This window comes from Protopterus annectens, chromosome 5.part1, assembly GCF_019279795.1.
Source record: "Protopterus annectens isolate FY-2018-M chromosome 5.part1, PAN1.0, whole genome shotgun sequence".
NCBI classification, from domain to species: domain Eukaryota; kingdom Metazoa; phylum Chordata; order Ceratodontiformes; family Protopteridae; genus Protopterus; species Protopterus annectens.
In genome coordinates, this window is record NC_056736.1 from 251,279,885 (window position 1) to 251,305,895 (window position 26,011).

Here is a 26,011-nt window from a genome sequence, read left to right on the forward strand (position 1 = left end):
AAGCTGGTAGAGTGCCTCCAATGCCTTGTTCTTTGCTATTGCAACTCCTTTTTTAGCTTCTTTCTTAGCAAATCAGTATTCCTTCCAAGCCTGGTCTGTCTTTTTCTATCTCCTGCTTTTTCCTACATGCCTTCTTTCTTTTGATGACTTCCTGAATTTCTGCATTCCAACACCAGCTTTCCTTATGTACCTTATTTCCATACCTGGCTTGGCCGCATTTCTGTTTTGTAGTCCTCACACATGCTGGTTTGAGACGCTGCCATTCTTCTCCAATTCCACCTATTTCCTCCTCTTCTTGAGGTGGTAGAGCCGTGAGTAATTCCTTGAACCATTCTGCTTTTTCTCCAATCAACTTCTAGGCCTTCAGCCTGGTCTCTATTGACGTTAGAGCCTTCTCTGACTACTGTTTGCAGCTGATTGTGGCAGCCAGTGGTTTATGCTGTGGGCCAACTGTTCCACTGGGGATGACTTTGCAATTGCTAATTCTGCTCTAGTGCTCTTTCTTTTCTAGGAGAAAGTCTACCGGAGTTGTATGTTGGCCACTCTTTTATGTGATCTTATGACCATCTCTCTTATCCACGTGTTGGCTATTATCATGCCATTTACCAGACAGAAGTCTAGAATGGCCTCTCCTTTATTCCTGTTGCCCCACCCATTTGGACTCAGGCAGTCCTCATATCCTGTTCTGTCTGTTCCAATATGTGCATTCAGGTCACCCATTATCAACACTGATTCATTTTGTCTTGCATCTGTTGCCCAAATGCATGTTTTCCTCACTGTCACATCCCTGTTTTGAGGCATAGGCTGAGATTATGGATATTGCCTTATGATTAGGCTGGAGTCTGATTGCCATGAGTCTGTCAGTAATTCTGATGACATCCCTCACTGTCTTTTGAAGCTTTTCTCTCACCACAGGCAGACATTAGTTCAGTCCTGGAGTACCTTTTGGATTTATTTGGCCAGGGCCGATCTTACTCCAGTATTAAGGTACATGTATCTGCCATCTCAGGTTGTCTGCCCCATTCCCCTCCTATTTACTCTCACCCCGACTTGAAGCTGTTTTTAGAAGTGGTCCTTCACTTAAAACCACTCAGAAGGAACGTAGTTCCTACCTGGGATCTCAACTATGTGGTAGAAAATTTCAACTTGCCAACCTGTGAGCCAGCAAATTCTCCCCCTCTAAAGTTGCTCACTTGGAAGACTGTCTTACTAGTACCTATCAACTCAGCAAGCTACAAGCCCTGGTGTACAGAGAGCCTTTCACTGTCTTTCACAGGGATATGGTAACCCTTGGAACCAAGCCATCCTTCATGTGTAAGGTGGTATCAGAACTTTCTGTATACCAAGCTGTCCACCTACCAGTTTTCTTTCCAAGTCCACAGAAGAAAGTGGAACAAATCCTTCATTCCCTGAATGTACACAGGCAAATCAGGTACTAATGAAACAGGACAAAAAAAAAACAACAAATAGAGAGGAGCAATTGTTGGTTGCTTTCACAGAAGGGAAAGCGGGGAGACCTGTCTTCAAACCAACATCCAAATAGATAGCCAGTTGCATTAAGTTTTGTTACACTTAACATGGAAAGCCTGTACCTGGTCAAGTCAAAGCCTGTTCCACCAGGCACGTTGCAACTAAGACTGCAGTCTTCAAAGGCGTTCCTGCCCAGATCATCCTAGAAGCTGCCACTTGGAACCCAATGCTCACTTTTCCAAAAAATTACCATTTAAGCATCGCTTCTAGAGCAGGGTTTGCTGCTGCCATTCTGTAAAATCTTGTTCCCAAGGGCCAGCAAATTACCTGCCACCTAACAGGGTAGCTTTGGGAATCCTCCCAAAAATCAGTACTCCAACATTGATTATGTAGAACAAAGTACATTTGTGTCACACTTACCATTATTGCAGATGTTTAAGTGCATCAGTGTTGCAGTACAAACTACCACTCTCCAACCCCTCCGTCTGCACCCATTTTTCCCACTTGCAAGGAACAAGTGGGAGGGGAAATGACTGCAGATAGCTTGTTGCTTCATCATCCTAAAATCTTTCACTTACTGTCTCAAACTCAGACAACCTGGGAGGTTGTGTTATCCTCGGGCATCAGACTGCTTGTTCACTGCCTAGAATGACCTGAAGATGGTGCCAACAGATGCTTTCTTGTATGTCTGTTCTCTGATGTCAGTTGGCTAGAGATGATGCAAACATTCTGGAATATCGGGCTGGTCATGGGTTTCTGCATGACTGGAAGACCTAAGAATTGGTACTTGAACATCTGTAGCCCTTCGTGTTTTATGACCTGTTGAAAAAGGTGAGAATCAGACCTTGTATCTTGTGTCTGTGAGGTAAAAACCTTAACCATTTTACCAACCCCAACCTCTCAAGAAATGGAGATAGAAAGAATCAACCTCTGTGTCCTTGACAACAGGAAGCAGCTCACTAAGAGTTTAGAGCTTTAATTCCCTACAGTAAATGCTGTAAATAAAGGACACCCTACTCTTTTCGATAGGTGCCATGGGATTTTTTTATATCTACCTGAAGTACCACCAATTCAAGTAGATGATGGCCATAGTTTAATGTCTCATCTGAAGGACAGTGCACTCAGGAGTGCAACAGACCCTCTAATCTTGCACTGTTATGTCAGTATTCAATCTACCTGATGTGGGATTAGAACCCACAGTCGTCTTCAATAAAGGCAAGTGTGCAACCTGTTGCGCCACTGGCATGAATGTTGATTTTGGTCTTTCCATCTTGTTTTAAGGGGTGCAAGGAGTTTACCATGTGTTCTAAGGACTGCACCGCTTCCTTCAAGCCTAACACAAACACATAGAGCTCCTTACTTATGTGTTGTATTTACATTTGCAAGATGTACAAATACAAGCTTACCAGATGGCAGTGGAGAAATGCCTGTAGCATTAAACTGTGTTTGAGAAACTGTTAAGAGCATCTTTTTCAACAGCCAGATGATGGAACTTAGAAAAGTATGTTCATGGCCATGGCGGGTATTCTAGGGGATTTAAACTCACACAAAATAAAATATTGTTTAGAGGTTGTAGGTGAATAGTTTACATCAAAAGTAGTACATTCAAAGAGTCTCATGTTATCTTTTAGGTGCTCAAAGGCCACGACGATCATGTAATTACCTGTCTGCAGTTTTGTGGCAATCGAATCGTCAGCGGGTCTGATGACAATACATTAAAAGTGTGGTCAGCAGTCACTGGTGAGGTAAGTCTGGTGCTGAAAAAGTTTATGTGGAAAGTCTGTATTTACTGGATGGTTGAAAGGGAGAAAGAAGTTTTCCCCTTGAGCAGTATGTGTGGAGTATTATTGTCAGAGACTAGAAGATTTGCCGTTTTGCTTGTCTGGTTTACATTTAATTCATTTAGGATTATCCATTCACTCACTCACTCACTCACTGATTCTTTGATTATTTACTTTATTCATTGCTTGAATGCAGGGGAGCTGCAGAGGAACTAATCTTGGATAGGATACCAGTCCAGTTTGTTGCAGGATGCATGTAGCATATCCAGTCATTATCTCCCTGCACAATGTCGAACCCAAATACGCGAACTAAACTACCCATTCATTGTAGTGTAGTTGATGCATTTTGGTTTGACAATTGACATTCTACCGACTTGAAAACTGCCATTCGACCACTTACCAATCGAGCAATGCAGTTTCAAGGTTTTCAATGTAAACATATATATATATATATATATATATATATATATATATATATATATATATATATATACATATACATATATATGTTTATGTGTATATATATATATATATATATATATATATATATAGATAGATAGATAGATAGATATAGATACATATATATATATATATATATATCTATATGGGTCTATGACTCTTCACTGAAAGCACATTTCACTGAAACATAATTGACTGTGCACAATTCATTGAAAGCTCAATTCACTGAAACACATTTCACTGAAAGTTATATATGGCCTTTTCCCCACTGTAGTGCGACCCTGGAGTTAGTATATATAGTAAGGGGAGACATTGGGGTGTATAGCCCCCCTCCTATTTTAAATATTTTAAATTACATACATGGATACTTGCAATTCCAATAAATTACTCTTTTCTGAACATAATATATATCCACACTATGTGGGGGTAATGCCCCCCACACCCCCTTACTATATATGCTAACTCCAGGGTTGCACTACAGTGGGGAAAAGAACATATATAATTTCAGTGAAATGTGTTTCAATGAATTGTGTTTTCAGTGAATTGAGCTTTCAGTGATTTGTGCACAGTCATTTGACTTTCAGTGAAATGTGCTTTCAGTGAATAGTCCTAGACCCATATATATATATATATATATATATATATATATATATGAATATATATACATATATATAAAATGGTGAACATTATCACAACCACCACAGCAAGGTACATAAAAAATTAAAGCATACTATGAGCTCTTGAGTTCTTAAAACCCAAAATGTAATAAATGAATAACTGAAAACTGGCGTTAAAACCAAAAGATAAGCACTTTCAGGTAAATAGCTCACCCTTCATCAGATCTCGTAACTTCTCCTCAGTGTAAGAATTTAAAAGTCAGCATCAGCTAATCACAGTTCAGTGTTTCAATCTCCGCCGTCTCAGGGCGGGTTGGAAAGGAAGACATGAGTTAAAACCAGGAGGTGTGTCAGCACGTAAGTTGCCAGTCCAATGCATCTCAGCTCTTTCTGTTCTTAAACAGATATCACCACCCCCTTGGATCTGTTAATACAACTTGCAACCCTGAAAAGAGAAAATTATGGCCACCATTTAGAGCAATATGTTTCATTAGAAGATTCTTCATATCTCTCAAACTTATGTCACTTATGTGCTTAGAAATCCTTTCTTTCAGATGCCTATTAATTTTACCAACATAAAACGAAGTACACTACTGGTAGGAGGCAATATAAATAACAATTTCTGGTTTTACAGTCAGCATAGCCCTTCAGTCTATATAATGTTCCAGTAGTCAAATGTACAAAAGCATGCCTTTCCGAGATGTGTCTACAAGAAGTGCATAGTCTGCAGGGAAACGTACCCTGTCTATTTGTCAAAGGCTAATCACTTTTCACAGTCCTATGACATATCAGCAATTCAAGATTCTTGCCATTTTTGAATACAAAAGGAGGAGTTTCACCCACTATACTCCTAATACAAACATAACTGCTTAAAATTCTCCATTTATCTATTATGATGTTGCAAATGTAACAAACATCGCTTGAATAAGTTAGCATCACTCTTGTCTTCACCTGACGTTCAGTATTTGCAACCATCAACTGTGAATCATTCATAACCTTCTCCGAATAAAAAGGTTTCCCTGTAGTGTTCCTAAGCTGTTCATTCTCTCCTAAATTGTCCATAACATCCTTCTTCTTATAACCTCTCCGTAAGAAGCAGTGATCTAGAGCACTGTTTGCATTAGAAAGTTCTTCATCATGTGTGTATAATCTTGAATTTCTAATTGACCTTTGAGCACATTGTCATAAATATGACGTGGGTGCATACTGGTATGATCTAGCAACCTGTTCCTTTTACATTCCTTATGATGAACAGCTGTCGTAATACCTCCACCTTCATCAAAGAGCACAGTAACATCCCAAAAACTCAACTGTTCATTCAAATACTGCATAGTGAATCTTAAAAAGTCCATAGAAGATTCTAAATATGTTACAAACCTTTTTAAATCTTGTAAACTGCTTTGCCATAAATCATAGATATCAACAAACCTCTTGCAGTATCTTATATGAATTAAAAACTCATGATTGGCAAACACATGATTGCTCTCCCAATCAGGTAGCACAAGATTTGCATATGTGTTAGCACAGGAGGTGCCCATGGCCACTACCATCTCTACCAATAAATATCACCTTCATATAAAAACACGTTGTTGTTCAGTATCAATTCCAATAAAAGATAGAGGAGATCCACATTGCCCTTATAGTCATATATATTGTGTAGTAAAAAATTCTTAATTGCTTTTATGCCAAAAGTGTTTGGTATCACAGTGAACAAGCTATGAACATCTCAGGTAACCATGTAGAAGGAATCAAAGCCATACAGTGAAGCAGTACATTCATATAATGTCTTAAGGAACTGTTTAGTATCTTTTAACACTGCTGTTGCAGACTTTAAAACATCTTTCAGTTGTCATTCAATGTTTATTGATATAGGTTCAGTTGCCCAACCTTCGCCATTCATTATAGGTCGCATAAGTGGATCCTTGTAGTTCTAGGTCGCATAAGTGGATCCTTGTAGTTTTTCTGTGTCTTAGAGAGACCTTTAATATACGGAACAACTGGACTAGGCACAAATAAAAACTCATAGAGTGTCTCATCCAGTATACGACACATCAATAAATCAGAAAGTGTGTCATGTATTGACTTAATAATTCTTTTCAACTATAAAACATTCACCAATTTAAAAGTAGCTGCATTAAACAAAAGTTCCCTCATTTTCTTATCATACACAAAAGAGTCCATAAGCACAGTGGCGTTTCCTTTATCAGCTGGGTAGATCTTGATATTAGTGTTTTCCTGCAATTCTCATATGGCTTGTTTCTCCTGTGGCAATAAATTATGAAACAGTGTCTGTGTTCATTCAGAGCCTTTGAAATCTGAGACTCATAGACTTTATAAAAAGTGTCCACAATAGGATTATTCTGAGGGATGAAGGTGCTAGATTTATTAAGAGGGACAACACCCTCCCCATTCATGTTCCCATAAATATCTTTAAGCATTATATTCCTAAAAAAAGTTTCAGACTGATCAAGACATCAGTTAAAGAAGATTGTGTGGCAGGAATAATGCTTTGACCTTTGCTCAAAACACTTAACTGAGTCTCAGAAAGAACATGTTCACTTAGGTTTATAACAACCAAATCACATAATTCGGTACGTGGGACATTTATCCTTCTGTCGACATCTTCCTTCTCTTCCTACCTCTGCGTACAGAGAGATTTATTCTGTTCATCCTGTTCTGCTTGACTGGTAAGGGGAGCACCATAAAAAAACAATGACAAAACACAGCTATCTTTGGGTCTACCTCGTAAATCCACCTCTCCAGCTAGATCCATCACCTTATTACTCAGAATTTCCCTTGGTGTGTTGATATCAGTCAGTGTCTTGAGGCTAGCAGACATACCAGCCTGAGTATTTATGGGGGGACTCTGCTTTACTGGAGTGCCTCTCTTGGAAACTTTATCCAGTGTTACAGAGCCTGAGTGACTTGCATCTCCTCATTCCCACTCTTGGCATTCAGTGTCACTCTAGGCCAAGTAAAAATTCTACCCATTTTAAAATCCAGGTAGTCTCTCATTAATTTTTTGGCCTTAATTTTTTTTCTAGTCTAGTATCAAATGCTAAAGCATTCATATAAAGCTCCTCCATTTTACTAAGATAAACATCTTCTGTGAACTTAGAGTCTAATTATTTTTGCTGTGTTTCAACCACTAATTTCAAATCCTGCTCTATAGGTGTAAAATGTTCTGTCAACGATTTAATGTAAGCGATGCCAGTCTCCAAGTTCAACATTTGCTATTTCTTAAGCAATTCTACATAGACATTCCCAAAAGTAGGCATCACAAGCACCCTCATCCCTCTAGGAAGTACCTTATGGAATAAACAAGCTTCCATATGTAGGTGCTGCCATTGCATTCTCTTGAGTTTATACAGCGAGTTCTCAAAAGCTCTGAACTTTGAGAGATTAACCTCCATGTCTTCTGGATTACCTTCATCTAATGACGGAGCACCATATCTTCCAGTCTTAGCCTCAACAAGGGATTGCTCATTAAATTAGTAACATCTCTCTGACTTATGTGCTTAGAAATCCTTTCTTTCAGCTGCCTATTCGTTTTACCAACATAAAACGAAGTACACTGCTGGCAGCAGGCAATATAAATAACATTTCTGGTTTTACAGTCAGCATAGCCCTACAGTCTATATGCTCTTTCAGTAGTCCGATGTACTTCTTCTCTGTTTGTTGGCTATGTCAGTTGCTTTACAATTGGTCTTAATAATAATGAATATAAAGGAACAATGTCATCTTTAGAGGTGAGTAATATACCATTGACTATTAGCTGTACTATCTCGGAGGATTCTCTGAGTACAGTTGCCACATGATGGTAGAAGAGGAGGGAACTGAAAGCCAGATACCCAGGTCCCTGAATACATTTTTGGTTAATAGTGGAGCATTCTGTATATTATATTTTGAAGGTAGTTAAGTTCTTTCTGAAGCATACTGGTGTCAGAAGAAGTCTTGAAAATGGCACTGACTTAGAGGTCATCTGCAAACCTAAATAACCAAAAATCCTATTTATCATTTCTGAGATCAGAGAAGTAAATGCTGAAAAGGAGGGGTCCCATTACAAAGCCCTGAGGGACTCCACTAATTACCTTCATACCTTCAGATGAAGCATCTACCACACTTAGCCTGTTTGCCATCCATCTTAACACATAAGGATCTGTATTTAAAGCATTGACCATACAGTGCCCACATGGGATGTGGTATCAGATGCTTTGTCTGGGTTAAGATAAGCTGTGTGAATAGTGTGACTGCTGTTAGCAGCCTGTGTGACCCTCTCAAAGAAGTTAATTAGATTTAATGGATTTTGCCAAGCTGTTGAGTGTCTAGCCTAATGATTTTTGATGTATTAATTGATGGGATCAGTTATGATACGTTCTGCCTATCAGAAAGAATACTAACCAGACAGGACTAGACGTGAATAGTGAATGTTTAGTAGATGTTCATCGTGTTTCAGTGTTGGAGTCATTACACTTGGGTTATCCTGCTGGCAGGCGACCTGCAGTCGGCCCGAGTTCCAAAGTCTTGGTCCGGCGTCAGTTGCTGTCGCCTCTTCCCTGACGTCAGTGCGCCAGGGGTATAAAAGTTGCAACCGATGCCATTTTCTCCAGTCTTTCTTGCCGCGCAGTGCCCGAAGCAAAAGCAGTTCGCAAGTGCCGGTTGGCCGACTCCTGAGATTTTCAAAATTGAATTTCAGAACCGAAGTCTTCAATAAAGCTAAGTACCCCGTTGGGGAAACTTTTTCTTGCTCCAGTTCGATGTCAGTAAAAGTTAATAATTGTATTTCTTGTGGGAAGCAAATACCTCATAAAGACTTTCACTCTTACTGTATCCCTTGCCTAGGCCCTGACCACAACGTTACTAGTTGTCGGTTTTGTGCTAGATTCAATAAACGAACTATTAAACGTCGGTTTGATTTTGCTGTACATTAGTTTGGCCGAAGGTTTAATTACATAATGCCTTCGGAACAACCGATGACCACAATTTATAAAAAACGCAAAGACAAAGAAAAGGACAGGCATCCGAGGTCCAAAACCGACGACGAAGCCTCTTCTAGGCCAGTCGCTGGTTCTCAGTGAGGCTCTTTCACAGCCCCTGACACCCGCTACCTCAGAGCCACAGGCCGTAACCGACAGACACGTGGAGACACCGAGGCCTGTGGAAACTCAAGGTATTGGGCCTACGGAAACTATACCCTCAGATGTGTCCGGAGCCGCTGAGCAGGCACCGGCTTCTGAGGGTGTTTTCAGACCTTCACAGCTTACAATTAAGCCCACTACAACAGCAAAGGCAAAGTCAAAAACACCATTAAAGACAAGGAACAAGTACAGCATTCTCCAGAACAGTCATCCATGCCAAAGAAACAGATGCTTAAAATGGCCGAAGACCTAATTACCTTAATCAGGGGTTCCCATCCCCCCTGACAAAAGGCCTAGGCAGGATACTGATTATGACTCCTCTGACCAGGTTTCCATTTCCTCTGATTCCTCTTTTGATCAGGGATATTCTCTCCCTCCCTGTGAGGATTCTGATGCAGAAGAGTCCATACCTTCAGCCTCTCTGCGTGAGGATTATTCTTTTGGGGAAACCCTACACACCATGAGGGAGCATTTCCATTGGGAGAGCCATGATTATTCTGAATCCAAGAAAAGGCTCAGAGACTTCCTTTTGTTGCCTCAGCACAGGCCCCTGGCTGTCCCCCCGTGCTTGAAATTGTTGATGATGTTTTTTCTGAATCCAGTCTGTCTCCTGATTCTTTACCCCCTGCACCAGTCAAGCCAGATAGGTACTACAGAGTCCCTGACTCTCATAAATTTCTTTACAAAAGCCCCGCTGCAGACCCAGAAACAATTTCCCAGGGACCTAAAGGGGTTAAGGCTTCTACTGCTAAAAATCCTGTCCCCTCGGATAGGGATTCAAGAGCTCTGGACAGATGAGGGAAAAAAGTTTACACTTTTGCTACTTTAGCTGTAAGAGCTTTAAACTGTCAGTTTCACATGCTTAAATACCAACAGTACCTCATGTCTGTGTTAAAGCAGAAAATGGTTTCAAATACAGAAGGTTCTGTCAGTAAAGAAATGCAGGATTTATTGCATGCAATTGAACAAGTGGGAAAGCGTACTCTGCAATGTGGTTTTGATTCATTAGAGGCTTCTTGTAGAGCCGCAGTTACAGGCTCTGTTATTCAAAGGCATGCTTGGTTGAAAGAACAAAATTTACCTGACCATGTTAAAGTAAAATTATTGGATGTTCCATTACAGCATGATACTTTGTTTGGTGTTAAGGCAGAAGAGGTGTTAAAGAAAATGGAGGATAAAGCAAAGTCAATGCAGACAGTGAAAGATTTCTTACAGGTTCAACCACCTAGATTTAGCAGAAACTTGCCTTCAAAAAATTGGTCCTTTCCAGTGTCAGACAGGCCACAAAGAGGCAGATACAGATGCCCAAGAGGCAGATCACAGCCCCAAGGCTCCTACAGACCTAAGCGATGGGGTGCTTCCGCCCCCAAAGGAGGGGAAAACAAATCACAACCTTATAGGAAACAGTCCCAATGACTTCCCTCTGCAAATGCCAAGCAGTTACCTCTTGACAGCATCCCTAGGAGAGAAGCTAGCACTTTTCTCAAAAAAATTGGCACATGATCACCCAGGACCAATGGGTGCTGAATATTGTTTCTCAGGGTTACAGGTTCCACTTCCACACGCTTCCGAAACCAAAAGGTATGCCAGACTTGCCACAAAACCAATGGGCAGAGGCACAAAAACAGATTGCTGCTGTTATGGACATGGGAGCTGTTTAAAAAGTTCCACAGCAAGAACAGGGACAAGGATTTTACTCAAAACCTTTCTTAGTACCCAGAAAGGACAAAGCCTGGAGACCAATACTGGACCTGTCAATCATAAATACTTTCCTGGATGTTCCAAAATTCAAAATGTTAACACTACAGCAACTCCTGCCCATGCTGGGCAAAAAGGGTTGGCTAGTTACTTTGGACCTCAAGGAGGCATACCTGCATGTCCCAATCAGACAGTCTTGCAGAAGATACCACAGATTCATAGCAGGCTCAATGCATTACCAATTCTCTGCACTGCCCTTTGTCTTATCTACTGCGCCCAGGGTCTTCACAAAATGCCTGGCACCAGTAATTGCATTTTGCAGACAAAAAGGAATTCAAATATATCCCTACTTGGACGACTGCCTTATTCAAGCAGAGAGCAAGGACATTCTTCTAAAGCATCTGACATTTGTAAAAAAATTGCTAATTTGCCTAGGGTACACAGTAAACAAAAAGAAATCAAAACTAGTGCCCTCTCAAGAGATAGTATTCTTGGGTGCAAGCTTAAGTACAACTGCCCAGATGGCTTATCTCACGCCAGACAAACAAAGGCAACTGACTCATTACTTTCAAATGATGGCAACAAAAACCCAGCTCCCTGCAAGAAAAATTCTGCAGGCCCTGGGCTTCATGGCATCCTGCATTCTACTAATTCCATATGCAAAACTGCATATGAGGAAACTACAATGGTACCTAAAAAGTGTTTGGACTCAGCATTGTCACAGCCTGGAGACAATCATAACCTTAATTCCCTGCCTACAACAGGAGTTTCGATGGTGGGCCCAAGCCTGTCACCACAACAAGGGACAGCCTTTCACTTTACCCACAGCCAGGCAGACAATAAAAACAGATGCATCAGATTATGCCTGGGGGGGCACATATGGCAGGAAAATGTGTTCAGGGCACGTGGACCAAGGAACAAATGCATCTTCACATCAATCAAAAAGAGATGCTAGCTGTACAGAATGCCCTGACAGCTTTCAAGGACCTAATACATCCAGGACAACTATTAATAAAGACGGACAATACCACAGTTATGTGGAACATAAACAAGCAAGGGGGCACTCATTCTTACCCCCTATGCAGACAAGCCATGACTTTGTGGAACACAGCACTGACCTATCAAGTACATCTGCAGGCACAATTCCTGCCAGGAACAAAAAACACGCTGGCAGACGAACTAAGCAGAAATCTCATGGATCCTCACGAATGGAAACTCAATCCACAAGTATTCAGCATGATAACAAGGAAATGGGAACGCCCAGACATAGATCTCTTTGCCTTCCCTCACAATTACCAAATACGGAAATTTTGCACATGGACTTACCACCCTCAAGCATGGAAAGTGGATGCTCTTTCATTCAGCTGGAAAGGCCTGACAGTCTATGCCTTCCCTCCGATGCCTCTTCTCACCAAAGTGTTACTAAAAGTCAGACAAGAAAGGCCAAGAATGATCCTGATTGCACCAGACTGGCCACGCCAGTACTGGTACCCAATCCCAAAGAATCTGTCTCAAGGCCCACCTTGGACTCTACCTCTTATGCCTCACCTTCTGACACAACAAGACAATCAGATTCTGCACAGTCAACTCAGAATCTTAAACCTGGCAGCATGGCAGATAATGTAGCCACTCAGACTGCACCTCTCTCTAAAGCTGTTATGGATGTCATTTAGAAGCCAGGAGACTCAGCACTAGGAAATCTTATGCAGAAAAATGGAAGAGATTCTATGCTTGGAACCTGGCACAAGGGCTCGAACCATTGGTCCCTAATATACCTCAGATTTTACAATACCTAACTGAGATGTTGGACAAAGGCTTATCTTTCTCATCTATTAAAATCCATGCCTCTGCCATTTCAGCTCATTACAATACGGAACCTCCTATTTTTTTCACATCCTCTACTACGACAGTACCTCAGAGGGGCAAAGAATATAAGACCCCCAAGGAGAGCACCAGTACCTACTTGGGACCTCAATTTTGTTTTAGAAAAACTCACACTGCCTCCTTTTGAACCAGACAGCACAGCTGATCTAAAATTCTTGTCATGGAAAACTGCTCTGCTCCTAGCAATAACTTCTGCAAGAAGAGTCTCAGAGTTACAGGCATTAACGGCTGTGGAACCTTTCCTCATTTTTCATCAGGACAGGGTGTCTCTTAGGACAAACCCAACATTCATGCCAAAGGTGGTCTCCAATGTGGCCTTAAACCAAACCATACATTTGCCTACTTTTTACCCAAATCCCCAGAATAAAGGGGAGAGACTCCTGCATGCTTTGGATATACACAGACAGCTACGATTCTATTTGGACAAAACAAAAGCTTTAAAATAAACTGAGCAACTGTTTGTAGCATATGCTGCAGGATCACAAGGAAAGCCTATTACAAAGCAGACAATCTCGAAATGGATAGGGCACTGCATCCGCTTCTGTTATGCACAACATGGCAAATCAGTGCCTAAGGGCATTAGGCCACATTCTACCAGAGCAGCAGCCACTTCAGCAGCTTTCCTCAGAGGAGTACCAACCAAAGACATTTTAGAAGCTGCAACCTGGAGCTCAGTGCACACTTTCACCAAGCACTACCACTTACCTCTGTACTCTAAATCCAGAGCAGGCTTTGCCACTGCAGTTCTGCAGGGCTTGTTAGCCTCTCCAAATCCAATTTAGATCCACCCACCCAACCTCAGCTTTGGGATTCTACCCAAGTGTAATGACTGCAACAGTGAAACACGATGAATATAGTACAGTTGTGTACCTACCATAAATGTAGATGTTCGAGTGTATTCACTGTTGCAGCCCAGGTTACCCACCTACCATCCCCCTTTTCCACTGCTGGGACTTTTCTGTACTACTCATCTCTATGCTACCTATGTATTGTATTTGCTTATAGATGAAAGAAATGTTTATAGTTATATATGCATGTTTGTTGGCATAATTTTATCTTTCCAGCCTTCCTATCTGGGGGCACCTGACATCTGGGGCAAGAAAAACTGAAGAAAATGGCGTCTGTTGCAACTTTTGTACCCCTGGCGCACTGACGTCAGGGAAGAGGTGACAGCAACCGACGCCGGACCAAGACTTTGGAACTCGGGTTGCCTGCCAGCAGGATAACCCAAGTGTAATGACTGCAACAGTGAATACACTCGAACATCTACATTTATGGTAGGTACACGACTGTACTTTCTGTAGTTCTTTTATTTCTATATGGTTTATAAAATTATTTAATAATTTCAATAGTGCAACATGGTATTTAACACATCTAAATCTGTTTACTAAAATATAATGAATATTGCTTGTAATTCTAATGAACAGTAATTATGTTTGATGGCTTTACAGCTCAAGCTCGTATGGCTGTTGGGTCTGTAATTTCTATGGTCCATGTAGGACCACCCTTGTAGAGGGGGATCAACACTGTGGTGCATCATAATTCAAGAGCAAATCCTGTGGTTATTTTTAGGTTAAAGAGAGGAGAGGTTCTGTGAGAGCATCACCAGACTGAACAAGGAGAGGGTCACAGTAAGCTGCCTGTCGGGAGCTAGAATCCGCCACATAACACAAGCACTCAGGTCACTCCACAACAAGTACAAATATGACTCAGTCATTGTACATGCAGGTGTGAACGACCTGAGACGTACCTCCCTGGACTACATGAAAAGAGACATAGAGGAGCTCTCTGATTATGTAGCCCAGGCCGGTATGACCCTGACCCTGAGCAGCATCTTACCCTCACCAAGAATGATGCCACAGTACAAAGACAAAATGATCAGTTTTAACAATTGGCTTAATTACTGGTGTCATTCTAAGGGGATCCAGTGTCTGTCTGCTTGGGATGACATGCTTGACAAGCCACGCTGCTTCGCAAGGAATGGTTTGCACCTGTCACCCCTGGGCTTCCGGATATTGGCCAAGGCTCTTGCCACCCCCATAGTGCCTTTTTTAGGCAAGGCTCAAATGACAAACCTACCGCCCTAGAAAACACAAGTGGAAAAAAACTAAGGGTAATGCTGCTCAATGCCAGAAGTCTAAACCTCAAGATGCACGCCCTCGAAGCCCTCCTCAGTATGGAGAACATCGATGTCTGTGCAGTGACTGAAACCTGGTTCAAGGCTCCTGAGAGCACCCCAGCACTATCAGGTTTTACCTCATATCATGCTTTCCGGCCCCAAAACTTGGACAGAACCACAAAAGGAGGGGGAGTATCCATTTTCATCAAAGATACACACACCTCCAGGTTAGTGGCAACGCACGAAGCATCGGAGACTATCCAGGTGCAACTAACCATAGGCAAAACTGCCTTACAGTTTGTAGCATGCTACAGACCACCCTCTCAAACTCAGGAACCCCACACAGCCTTCCTGAAGACACTGGAGAGTATGAATGTCTCTCCAAATACCATCATTTTGGGAGACTTCAACTACCCAAACATAGACTGGGAACATTACTCAAGCCCCAACACCCTAGCCCAAAGGTTCTTAGAATTCATAAACTCAAATGCAATGGAACAACTAGTCACCATTCCCACAAGAGGAGACAATATACTAGACCTGATCATCACAAACATGGGGACAAAATGCTCCACACCGGAAGTACATCCCTCTTTGGTAAGATCAGACCATAAATTAATCTCACTGGAAATCCACATCCCGCCCCACCCCTGCACAAAAGACCACAGTGAAGAACTTCTCAAAAGCAAACTTCACACTTCTTAAGACTGAAGTGGTATCTTTCAAGGCCCCTGGGCCAGTGGAAACCACAACCCACACTGTTGAATCCTTTGCAAATGCCTTCTATGAGCACCTTCAAGAATGCATGGATCATGCAATCCCAAATAAAACCAAGACCCATTCCCCCAAAGGCAGGCGACCGGTCTGGTGGACCCCAGCCATAAACAAACTTTACAACAGAAGGAGGAAGCTACTACATGACAGAGCAAAATCCCTAAAAGGAAAGGCATCTCTGATCAGTACTAGCAAAAAACTACGATCACTCATAAAATCATCTAAGGCCAACTTTGAGAGAAAAATCGCAAATGACACAAAAGACAATCACAAGGCCTTCTTTAGCTATGTTAGAAACCTGGGTTGAAACTCCCAGATATGCTCAGAGTTAGTCCAAAATGACACAAAATACACTGAACCCACTGACATTGCCAACATTCTGGCAGACAGGTTCAGTGCAAATTTCTCCTCCCTCCCCAAAAGGAGAAATAACTATCCCAGCAGAGTGTAGCCTCCTAACATCTCAGATGCCCAGGTGAGAGCCGCCTCTCTAAAGCTAAAAACACAGCATCAATGGGACCGGATGGTGTCCCGGCTGTGTGCTACATGAACTCAAGAGGAACTAAACCCACACATAAGGCTGCTGTTTAATCTTAGCCTTACCACAGGATACGCCCAAAGAGTGGCGTGCAGCAACAGTGGTCCCACTTCACAAAGGCGGTGCTTCTACGGACCCTGAAATTACCGCCCCATAAGCCTGACGAGCCTGGTCTGCAAAGCTATGGAGAGAATCATTATGGAACTCATAAACAAAGACATTGGGGACCTACAGACATTGGATCCTACCCAATTTGGCTTTGTTAAGGGCAGATCCTGCCTTTTGAACTTGGTCGACTTTTGAAACAGTCACTAAGGCCATTGATGAGGGTAAGGCAGTTCACACAGCCTACCTTGACCTTGCAAAGCCTTTGACACAATACCCCACTCGGGCATCATAGACAAACTCACCAGCTTAAATGTAAACCCATATGTCACAAGATGGGTTGCAAACTGGCTCAAGGACAGAACCCACAGGGTCAGAGTTGCTGGAGCTATGTCAGACTCTAAGCCAATCACAAGCGGTGTCCCACAGGGCTCAGTCCTGGGACCCTCTTGTTCGGCATTTATTTTTCCGAGGTACAGGCAAACATAGGAGGATTGTGGCTGACAAAGTTCGCAGATGACTGCAAACTGGGTGCCATAATTGATACTCCAGCGGACACAAACATCCTTCAGAGAGGCCTCATAGAAACGGATAATTGGTGCCAGAGCCATGGCCTTAAGCTAAACGCCAAAAATGTATAGTCATACCCTTTGGGAAAAACAAGGTACCGACAAATTACCACATAGGCGGTAATCCATTAATGGAAGAGGTAATCAGGGACCTAGGGACCCAGGTTGACAGAAACCTCTCATTTGACACTCACATTGCCAAAGTGGTTAGGAAGACCTTCTATATTGCCCACCTTATCATGAAGGGTTTCACATCTAGATCAAGAGAGGTCATTGTGCCCTGTACTCTTCTCTTATCAGGCCAATGATTGAGTACAATGCCCCATTTGGGATGTATCTCACCCGACACCTGCAGCAGTTGGAAAGACCCCAAAAGTTCCTCACCAAGAGGATAAAGGGTCTTAAACATATGTCATATGCTGCCCGACTGAAAAAACTCCAGCTCTATTCAGTCGCATACCGCCTACTCAGAGGTGATCTGTGCCTGACGTACAAGGCCATGTCCAATCCTGAATTAATGGACATGCTCCACCTCAGAAAATCCAAATCCATCAGAGCCACGAGAACAAGTGACTTAAACCTCAACACAGAAATAAATAGAACGTGCTGGAGGGACAGATTCATAACCCAGAGGCTCCCTACACTCTGGAACAGAATCCCAGTCCATGTTAGGCAGAGCCCCTCACTGACTCTATTCAAGAGAAATCTCGACGAGTGGATGGGAGATCGTAGGTTTACCCCGGGGGTCATCTCTGTGTCACTACTAGACAGAGGCATAGTAAACTAAACCCTAAAAGGGCGTAGTATTCTCATCCTAAGGGGTGGTGTAAGCCACATACACTCTGGCTAGGCTTATAAATGCCCTAGGGCAGATAGCCTAGTACGAACCTATGAACCTATGTTTAGTGCTATTTATTAAACACATGGATATGTTCAGACCCATGGAGGAAGTATTTATGGTCTTTGATAACGTCTTCCAGAAATGTTCCTTGGTGATAATAAGGGGCATAAAGGATTCTGAAATATTTGGAAGTTAGATGTTTTCGGGATCAAGTTTGTACTAAACATGTTTGCTAGTACTTTGGTAATGGTTATTTAGTCAAAGAGGGTGGTCCTGTTTACAATAAGTCCTGAGCATGCTGGGGATGTTCCTTAGTTTACTAATGTAACCAAAGAAGGACTTATAGTTGCCATTAGCTTCAGAAACTAGCTTAAGTTCATGGGTTGCTTTACTACTCCTAATAGTATTTTTCAGTTATCTGGTATTTTTATGCTTTCCTTGTTGTGAGGAATTTTGGATATGCTGTATAGTTTAAAGATTTTTTTCTCTTGTTGTAAAAAGTTTATGTTGGTGGACCAGCAAGGTGATTTGTTTTTGAATGTGTGATTGTATTTTGTTGTGGTTGTTACTGCTGTTTCTTTACATTTGTGTAAGTGAGTGTAGCACTCCTTTGTGAAGCTGACTGCTGTTTTAGCATCTTCATAGGTTGGTACTAGGCTATCGGCCCTAGGGCCTATACAAGCCTAGCCATAAAAATTCCCTGGCTATTTCTTCCCAGAATATTTACTTCCCTGGTCCCTCTCTAGCAGGGCGACTGATGTGATCCCCGTGGTGAATTTCCTATCTCCCATCCAATCGTCAAGGTTCCTTTTGAAGAGGGCCTAAGAGATGCTCAGCTTGACATATATGGGCAGTCTATTCCAGAGTATGGGGAGTCTCTGGGTCAGGAACTTATCCCTCCAGCATGTTTTGTTCATTGTGATGCCCAGGATTAGATCCCTGGAGCATGTAGCTCTGAGGGATTGGGATTTCTTTAAGTGTAGCATGTCCAACAGCTCTGGGTTTGACATGGCCTTGTATGTTAAGCAGAGATCGCCTCTGAGTAGGTGATATGTGACAGAGTATAGCTGGAGTTTTTTTTAGATGGTCAGCATAGGGCATCTGCTTTAGGCCTGCGATTCTTTTAGTGAGGTATTTCTGTGGCCTTTCCAGTTGTTGCAGATGTCTTGTGAGGTACATACCAAACGGGGCGTTGTATATAATGGGACTAATGAGGAATGAGTACAGTGGGACAATGACCTCCTTTTTTCTGGATGAAAAGCCCTTAGTGATGAGGTGTGCCACATAGAAGGATTTCCTGACTGTTGTGGCTATGTGGTTATCGAAGGTGTGACCACTGTCCACCTTTGTCCCTAAGTCCCTCATCACACTTTCGGTGTTTAGTGTACTGCCACTTATGTAGTAATTCAAGGGTACATGGTTTATCCCAAAGGGGATAACTATACATTTCTTGGCATTGAGCTTGAGCCCATGGATCTGGCACCAAGCATCTGTTTCTGTAAGGCCCTTTAGTAGAATATCCACATCATTTGGGGATTCATTAGTGGCTCCCAGTTTGCAGTCATCTGCAAACTTTTTTAGCCAGAGTCCCTTAGTGCTGGCCTGTACTTCAGAGAAGTAGATGCCAAACAAGAGTGGTCCCAGGACTGAACCTTGAGGTACTCTGCTTGTCACTTGTCTGTAGCTGGATTTTGAGTCTGCTACTTTTACAGTGTGTGTTCTGTCAGTAAGCCAGTTGGCAACCCATCGAGTGACATAGGGATTAATGCCCAGCTTAGTAAGTTTATCTATGATTCCAGAGTGGGGGATGGTGTTGAAGGCCTTGGCGAGGTCCAAATAGGCTGTGTGGACCACCTTACCCTCGTCCATGGCTCTGGAGACTAATTTGAAGAAGTCAGTCAGGTTGAGGAGACAAGATCGGCCCTTTACGAAACCAAACTGGGTGGGGTCCAATGTTTGAAGGTTGCCAGTGTCTTTGTAAGTTCCATAATATTGCGTTCCATGGCTTTGAAGATCAGGCTCGTCAGACTGGGATGATAGTTCCCGGGATCCAAGGTGGATCCCCCCTTGTGGAGTGGGATAACTGTAGCTGTGCACAACTCATTGGGCACGAAGTCTGAGGTGAGGCTATGATTAAACATGACACTTAGGTGAGGTGCCAGTTCATTTTGTAGTTCATGGAGTACACAGCCTGGGATGTCGTGTGGTCTCATGGATGCTGTATTCTTAGCTTTGGAGAGTACATTTTTTACCTGTGTGGCCGTGAGTACTAGAATTTGGCAATCTTTTGGTATTGAGATTGGCCCTTTAGGGGGTGAGTGGGGGGGTGAAGTTGGCACTGAATCGATCTGCCAGGATATTGGCAATATCTTTGGGATCAGTATATTTAATGTCATTCTGTTGTAGCGCAGAGCAGATCTGAGCATTGCCATTTAGATTCTTGACATAACTATAGAATGCCTTGTGGTTGTCCTTGGAATCTTTGGCAATTTTATTTTCGTAACTAGCTTTGGAGGATTTTATGAGGGATCTCAGCTTCTTACTGAAGCTGGTAAGAGAGATGTTCATCGTGTTACCCTGCTGCAGTCATCACACTTGGGTTATCCTCATGAAGTTTGTCACTTCTGACTTGAGTAGCATGAAGTTGGCTTTGGAGAAGTTTTTTATGGAGGTTTCCCTACTAGGGGGTAGGGGAGGGATGTGGACGTCAAGGGTGATTAGCTTATGGTCAGACCTGAGCTGGTGATGTCATAGACTAATTTTCAGATTTTGTTACCTGTTTGAAGTCCTTAAATTCGGAAATGCTGGTTTCAGGAGCTTTGGAAATTTTGAAGGCAAATGCCACAAATTTGGGGTTTGGCTTAACTGGGGAAGGAGAGACCAGAGGAGTAGTACATGGAGAGACAAGCAGTGCAAAATTGACAAACCTAACAACATATCAAAATCAACTCAACTGAACCTCTAGGCGTTGCTTACTCTTAATGCCAAGAGCCTAAATTAAAAAAAAAAAATCTCTCTTCAAGCCCTCCTCACCCTGGAAGGAGAATACAGACATCTGTGCAGTTACTGAGACATGGTTTAAAGCAGCAGCAAAGGGTGTCCCGGCAGTGCAAGGTTTCAATGCCTTTCACACTATTAGACCAGTAGCTGCACAGACAAGATGAGGTGTCTGAATATACATCAGTAACGTGCATACCTCTAGAGTGGTCAAACAGTATGATGTGCTGGAATGTCTCTATGTGCAGATCACCATAGACGAAATCCTGTACGCTATTCTAGCCAGCTGTAGGTCACCCTCCATGTCACAAAAGGCTTACAAGCATACTTAGTCGTATTGGAGACACTCGCCATCAAAACTAACACCCAATTCATGAGAGACTAATTTCCCCTCTGTAGACAAGGAATCCTACACTCCCTCAAATCTACAGGCACAGAGATTCTTGGACTTCATAAATGCAAACACCCTTGACCAAATAGTGAATATGGCCGCTAGAGGCTCCAGTATACTGGAACTCATGCTCACAAATATGGATGAATGCTGCACACACACCCATTGTCTTGTCTTTCCTGATAAGGTTTGACCATAAAAAGTTTTCTCCTTCAGAATCAAACTCAGCTACATAATCACATTAAAACCAGTTTCAGGAGCTATTCCAAGGCAAATTACTTTTTATTAAGTGATGGTTTGTCAAAATTCATTGTCTTTCCAAACTCCGAGAATATAGCAGGTTGTGCTGAATTGCTGTCAAAAACTCTGTACAGCCATGTTAATGGCTGGCTGGATAGAGGCTTATGTATGTACCAGAAGTAAGCCAAGGACTAGCCCCAGAAACAAACTGTCTTGCTGGCATCCCAAATTAAACAGGATATACAACAAAGGGAAAAAATGATGGTAATCAGGAATGGTGATTAAGATAATAAAATATCTTATGAAACTAAATAAGTGACTAAGAGGGCTGATTACATCAAGCAAAACAATTTTTGAGGTTAAGATAGCCACCCAGGTGAAAGACAAACATAGAGCCTTTTCAACTATGTCACAAACCTCAAGGGAAGCAAACAGCAATGTGCTGTACTGGTGATTAATGGTGCTACATCCACCGAGCCTGACAATATAGCAAAGCTGTTAGAGGACGAATTCAGTTCCAACTTTACCCACCTCTCACCCCAACCATCCCCCAAAAATACCCTCATACATAATCCGTTCAACTATAACTAGGGAGCATGTACTGGCTACCCTTGCTAAAGCCAAGGACACAGCCTCAGTAAGCCCCGATAACATCCCCAGATGCCTTCTGAACAGTCTAAAATATGACTTATCAGGAACCTTGGAATCATTGTTTAACTATAATCTTAAAACAGGCTTTATGCCACATGAATGGAGGACTGCAACTGTCATCCCCTTTCATAAGGGAGGACTTTCAACAGATCCTAGAAACTACAGACCCATTAGTCTGACTATTCCTTTTTGTAAAGCCATGGAAAGAGTTGTCATGGAAATTGTAAACAAGGGCATAGGAGATTTCCAGACACTGGGTCTCTCCCAATTTAGGTTTGTTGTGTAGGTCATACTTACTGAATCTGGTGGACTTCTTTGAATAGGTCTGTTAAGGCAGTGGATGAGAGGAAAATGGTGTATACTGCCTTAGATCTGGCTAAAGCATTTGATACAATCCCAAACTTGGGTATTGTCAGCAAACTTATGGAACTTGGCATAAACCCCTTTATTACATGCTGGGTAACTAGCTGGCTCACTGGTAGGACTCAGGTGATTAGAGTCGGTGAGGCCACCACCAGAAAGAGGCCAATAAGTAGCTGAGTCCCTCAAGGCTCTGTACTAGGCCTACTCCCCTTTGGCATCTACTTCTCAGATGTCAAAGCCAGTATCAGTTACCTATGGCTAACCAAGTTTGCAAATGGTTGCAAAATGTGAGCAGTCATTGAATCCTCCCAAGTTGAGAGCACCCTTCAGGAAGGTATAATACAGACAAACGCTTGGAACCAGAGCCATGGCTTAAAACTCAGTACCAAGAAATGCATCATAGTACCTTTTGGGAAGTTGGCCACCTTGGTATACGTCATCAGTAAACCACCCCTAAAAGTTAATTCAGTAGTCAGGGATCTGGAAACTCATGCATCTAGTAACCTAGCCTTCGACCAACATGTGTCCAAAGTAGTAAGAAAATCCTTCTGTGTTGCTCAACTAATAAGCAAGGACGTGGCATCTAGGTCCAGACAGGTCATCATACTACTGTATTCTGCCCTCATCAGACCCATTATAGAGTATAATGCCCCTTGACTATTTACCCAACCGGGCACATGTAGCAACTGGAACATCCACAAAGGTTCCTTACAAAAAGAATACAGGGAGTAAACCCAGTGTCCTATGCTGATCACGTCAAAGCCTTATTTCTTTACTCAGTATTATACAGAGTTCTGTGAGGTGGTTTGCAACATACAGTGCATATAAAAAGTGAACACACCCCTGTTAAAATGCCAGGTTTTTGTGATATAAAAAAATGAGACCACAATAAATCATTTCAAAATGTTTCCCACCTTTAATGTGACCTATAACCTGTGCAATTCAATTGAAAAGCAAACAAATCTGTTAGGGGGGAAAAATATAAAAAATAAAAAAAACATACAATAAGCTGGTTGCATAAGTGTGCACATCCTTAAACTAATACTTTGTTGAAGTACCTTTTGATTTTATTGCAACATTCAGTCTTCTTGGGTAGGAGTCTGTCAGCAATGCACATCTTAACTTGGCAATATTTGCCCACTTTTCCTTGAAGAAGCGCTCCAAATCTGTCAGATTGTGAGGGCTTCTCTTATGCACAGCCCTCTTCAGGTCACCCCACAGAGTTTCTATTGGATTTAGGTCTGGGCTCTGGCTGGGCCTTCCCAAAACTTAAATTTTCTTCTGGTGAAGCTATTCTTTTGTTGATTTGGATGTATGCTTGGGGTCATTGTCGTGTTGAAAGGTGAAATTCCTCTTCATCTTCAGCTTGCTGGCAGACGCCTGAAGGTTTTGGGCCAGAAGTGACTGATATTTGGAACTGTTCATAATTCCCTCCACCTTGACTAAAGCCCCAGTTCCAGCTGAAGAAAAGCAACCCCAAAGCATTATACTGCCGCTGCCATGTTTCACCGTGGGGATGGTGTTCTTTGGGTGATGCGAAGTGTTGTTTTTGCGCCAAACATACCTTTTGGAATTGTGGTCAACCTTGGTCTCTTCAGACCATAACACATTTTCTCCACATGCTTTTGGGAGACTTGATGTATTGTTTTGCAAATTTTAGCTGGGCCTGGATGTTTTTCTGTGTAAGAAAATGCTTCCGTCTTGTAACCCTACCCCATAGTCCAGACATATGGAGAATACGGGAGATTATTGTCACATGTAGTACACAACCAGTATTTGCTAGAAATTCCTGCAGTTCCTTCAGTGTTGCTGTAGGTCTCTTGGCAGCCTCCCTGACCAGTTTTCGTCTTGTCTTTTCATCAATTTTGGAGGGATGTCCAGTTCTTTGCAGCATCACTGTTGTCCCATATTTTCTCCACTTTTTGATGACAGTCTTCACTGTGCTCCATGATGTATCCAATGCTGTGGAAATTTATTTGTACCCTTCTCTTGACTGATACCTTTCAACAGTGAGATCCCTTTGATGCTTTGAAAGCTCTCTGCGAACCATGTATTTTGCTGTAGCAGGGAACTGAGTAAGTGTCAGGAAAATCCTACTAGGACAGCTGAACTTTATTTGGGGTTAATCAGAGTCTCTTTAATTGATGGCAGGTGTGTACCCAAGAAGACAGAATGCTGTAATTAAATCAAAAGGTGCTTCAATAAAGTATTAGTTTAAGGGTCTGGTTTAAAAGCCCACATTTGCACTTGTTTCCCGCCATTCCTGTAACTAGTCTAGTCCTGATACAGATTTGCTGTATCCAGGACTGTTTATAAGCTTCTGAGCCCCCCAAGCCTTTCTGTGTTGGAGGGAAGCCTTCTAGCTTATCAGTGGGAGTGGTAAGCACTAGATCTGATATTGTTAATCCTCATTCATTCCGTACGCATGGGTATCGGTTCCGAGCTTGGAACCGAGCCGGCCATTTTCCAAGCTCGCGTCAGCTTCAAACTCTCGAGCTAAACTCTTACCCACAATCCCCCTCTCCCTGTTACCTCAGATTTTGTTTGCTGCATTGCCATTTGGTTGTGTCAAGCTACTTCTCTTGAGCTAAGTACAGTCAATTGTTGTTTAATAGTTTTACAGATTACTTTTCTGTCAGAAAAGTTCATATTTTATTGTCTCTTACCCTATCACATCTAGCTTTCATCATTTCTTCAGGTTTTTCTGCTTCTTTCTTTACCACTTTTACCATGAGGTACTCTCTCTTTACCATTGGTTATACCTTCGGGTACTCTCTTGTACCATTGCTGGTACCTTTTCTATTAATTAATTTGCTGTCATGGCAGATAAGAAAGGTAGTCCGGGGTTTAAGCGGTGTTCTGATTGTGGACACAAACTGCCTGCTTCTGATGCACACTCTTTGTATGTTTATTGTTTGGGAGCTTCCCATTTGTCTGTTGACCCACCCTGTTCTGTTTGTGAGAACTTTTCTAATAGAACCTTGTTGGAAAGGAAAAACAAGCTGTTACTGAAGGGACTTCTAAAACCTCCCTTTTCAGAGGCTATTTTTGGGTCGGAGGCCTCAACCCCTCTAGAGCCCTTAAGAAAACCTTGGATGCTCCTAGTAAGGCTAAATCTTTGCCTTCGTCCCCGGCTGGGGACTCCCGCCAACCAAAACCTAAAAAGACTAAAGTTTCGACTCCGGAGCTCACTCAGTCAGCCCCAGTGCTTTCGGTGCCTAGACCTTCGGCACCGAGGCCTTCGGCTCCATTAGTGATTTCGGTTCTGTCTTATCCTGCAGCCTTCTATATATCGGCACCGAGGGGCTCCTCAGTTCAGACCATTACCACTGTATCGACACCGACCGTTCAGTCGGCACAGACCTTGACCACGTCG

General features: G+C 42.4%; 1 protein-coding gene across 2 annotated transcripts in view; it reads left to right on the forward strand.

Annotated features, from left to right (window-relative positions):
• LOC122803352 (F-box/WD repeat-containing protein 7-like) overlaps positions 1-26,011 on the forward strand; it is a 1,891,371-nt gene that overhangs the window by 1,481,897 nt on the left and 383,463 nt on the right. For both annotated transcript variants that reach the window (XM_044072926.1, XM_044072927.1), the window contains one exon: positions 3,102-3,215. In XM_044072926.1, coding sequence (XP_043928861.1) covers positions 3,102-3,215 — 114 coding nt within the window. The remainder of the gene's footprint in view (positions 1-3,101; positions 3,216-26,011) is intronic.